This window comes from Cebus imitator, unplaced genomic scaffold, assembly GCF_001604975.1.
Source record: "Cebus imitator isolate Cc_AM_T3 unplaced genomic scaffold, Cebus_imitator-1.0 Scaffold94, whole genome shotgun sequence".
NCBI lineage: Eukaryota > Metazoa > Chordata > Mammalia > Primates > Cebidae > Cebus > Cebus imitator.
This window is the reverse complement of record NW_016107409.1, coordinates 4780862-4783478: the sequence shown is the minus strand read 5'-3', so window position 1 is coordinate 4783478 and position 2617 is coordinate 4780862. Positions and strand designations below refer to the sequence as shown.

The following is a 2617-nucleotide window of genomic DNA, read 5'->3' as shown; positions in this document are numbered from 1 at the left end:
TGGCCATTTGTTCTGCATTAAATCTAAGCATAAAAGTGAACAGTTTTCCCTGGATCTTTGGGTTTTCATTTTGAAAAGCTCCCATGTCATGTAACACTTTGTCACCTTTTCTCTTGTTAACCCATCTTTTGTCAGAGTATTGACCATGACCCTGATGATAAGTGAGGAAAGGTAACCCATCTCTCCACCCCTACAAGTTCAGTGTATGAGTTTGGCTCTCAACTTTAATTTTATTCCCCGCTTTGCCTAACTGAAACTTATTCTTTAGTTTTCAGCTACACTGTTTTTCTTTAGACTGTTTCCTGTCATAAACTCATCTCTCACCCTGCCCTTCTTTTTATCACTTGTCACACCTGTTATTCTAATTGTTTAATTTCTGTCTTTCTCAAGACAGGCATCAGCTGAGCACACTGCCTGTTTCACTTACCGGCACATTCCTAAAGTCTTGCGCGATGCCTAGCACGTACTAGGCACTCAAAGCACATTGGTGGAATGAACGAATGAACACTGTTAGCACAATGTTAGCAAACTTCCAGAAGGAAACACCCAGAGACACCTAACATAGGGAACATTTTATTTGGAAAGATTTTTGAGCATCATGCTCGTCATTTTTCGTTAAGGCAGTAACATTCTTTCTTCCTGGAGGCGAATGGGTGGAAATCGTCTGAGGCTACAGCAAGTTCAATCTGAAGTCAAAACCAACCACTTTGCATTCAGAAGCAGCAAAAATATTGGTTGTGGGCTGGCAGGAGCCACGTATTGGCTTTCTGAGTCCACTGCCAAGGAACAGATCCAGAGCAATGCGTTTCAATTGCTTTGAAGAATGGCTGAGTTCCATTACATATCACCACTAAAGATACCTCATTGACGGACCCTTTCACCATGATAGTGGGAGTCTAGTGTTGGTTCACAATGCCCTGCTGCTTTTAAGCCTTCAGTTGGTTTGGGGGGAAATAGCTTAACCTGTGAGAGCTGCTCAAATTCATTCTGTTCTGGCTTTGCTTTGGAATTCTTTGTCCAGTAAATTAGCCCTTCATAACGCAATGCCACCATTTCTTATCTAGCATAGATTCATTTTACCCTTGACAGCTGGCTAGGTGTGTGTGTATGTGAGTGGGGGTGCTATTCATTGGCACATAGTGTCCCCCCTGGAGCTTAGGGGTGGCAGAAAGCTTTCATAATACGAAAAAAGTAAACATTGATAATATGGCCTGACAACGATCAGATACGCTAAGCTCTAAGAGCGAAAGCAAGGCAGGATTGCCTCCAGATATTGACAGATATTAGCCATACCATAATAACTAGATCTAACGTGAGGGGCTAAATGCCTAGAGAGGCAGTACACTAAGGGATGCTTATAGCTCCATGCTGCCCCCAAGTGACTTGATGCCCCATCACACCCTCCTTGGATCCAACTCGTACATGGAGATTAAGGCTCTAGAAGGCAGAGTATTCAAGATGTTAGATCTGGTCCGAACCCAAATTCTAGAGTTAAAAACAGAGGGATTCTAAGTGGCTGAAAAAAACAAAACCTAATAACATTTGGGACTCCAGTTTTGAGGAAAGCCTCTGATGATTAGGCTTACTTCTGCAGGCTACCAGAGATTCCTGGGACTTCAACAGCTTGACCAATTTATCAGACGCTCCAAATGGCCCAGAGACAAGGATGGCCAGAAGAGATGGGCCCCCAAAAAGGCATGCTTCCAAGAGTGTGAGGAGGAACGTCATGGGAGGTGGAGCAGGAAGAGGGGACAGAAAGAGAGGCCTGCAACAGATCAGATGCCGACCTCCAGGAATAAGCTTTAGGGCAGGCATGATGATTCGCCTCCTGGCCCTCATCTTGAACAAAGAAAAGGGAAGCCACATGTAGCTGGTTTGAAAGATTACATACAAATTAATAACATTGCAGCTTCTATCCTCAACTAACGGCAAAAGCAAGAAGGGCACCTGGAAAACAACCTTTTTCTTTTCCTCTAGATTTTCAAAGAAGGAAATAAATCAAGAATAGAAGCATATGTATAGAAGGTTGGGCCTCCTGCAAAGAATGAAGCACTTTTTGTCAAATACAGGAGAGGCTACTTGGCTGCACTAATATGTGCTTTTTTGGAATCTTGTAGAATGTCACCAAGTTGAACTTTGGAATGGCTTGAGAGGTCCGGGGAGCATCTGTGCAGGGCAGTCAGGAGGGAGTGCACCGCCTCCCGCCCGGCCCCACCGGGCCTCACACCCTCTTCATTCCTTTCCCCATGAGGCAGGCAAACACGGTCATGACCATTTTGGGGTTCACTTCAACCAGGTCTTCTGGCAGGGCATACACTCTTGCCCCAATTTTTCGGGCCATAGAGATGGCATACCTAAAAGAAAAGAGGGAAAATGAGAGCCTGAGAAACACAGCATGAATGGGAGCCTGGAGGATCACAGTCAGTCTCTCCACAGTCAAAACAGAACTTACTCCTGCAGTGGCTGGAGGCAGTCACCAGCATCCTCACACTTCTGTGGACAAATTTTGGCTCAACAAAAGCTTCTGACAAAGCATCAGACTTGCTGCCTAGCCTTGTGATCATTATCAAGTGTATTATTTGTCTTTGGAGAACTCTTCAGCTCCTGCCTTTTTTTT

General features: G+C 44.6%; 1 protein-coding gene across 4 annotated transcripts in view; it reads right to left on the bottom strand.

The window, feature by feature from the left end:
- Positions 1 to 557: 557 nt before the first annotated feature.
- Positions 558 to 2617, bottom strand: part of LCP1 (lymphocyte cytosolic protein 1) — a 79413-nt gene continuing 77353 nt past the window's right edge. For 3 of the 4 annotated variants that reach the window (XM_037741122.1, XM_017535989.2, XM_017535988.2), the window contains one exon: positions 562 to 2354. In XM_037741122.1, the coding sequence (XP_037597050.1) occupies positions 2222 to 2354 (133 nt within the window). In that variant the 3' untranslated portion in view covers positions 562 to 2221. Of the gene's footprint in view, positions 2355 to 2617 lie in introns of all 4 variants that reach the window. The other variant, XM_017535987.2, reaches the window with a different exon arrangement.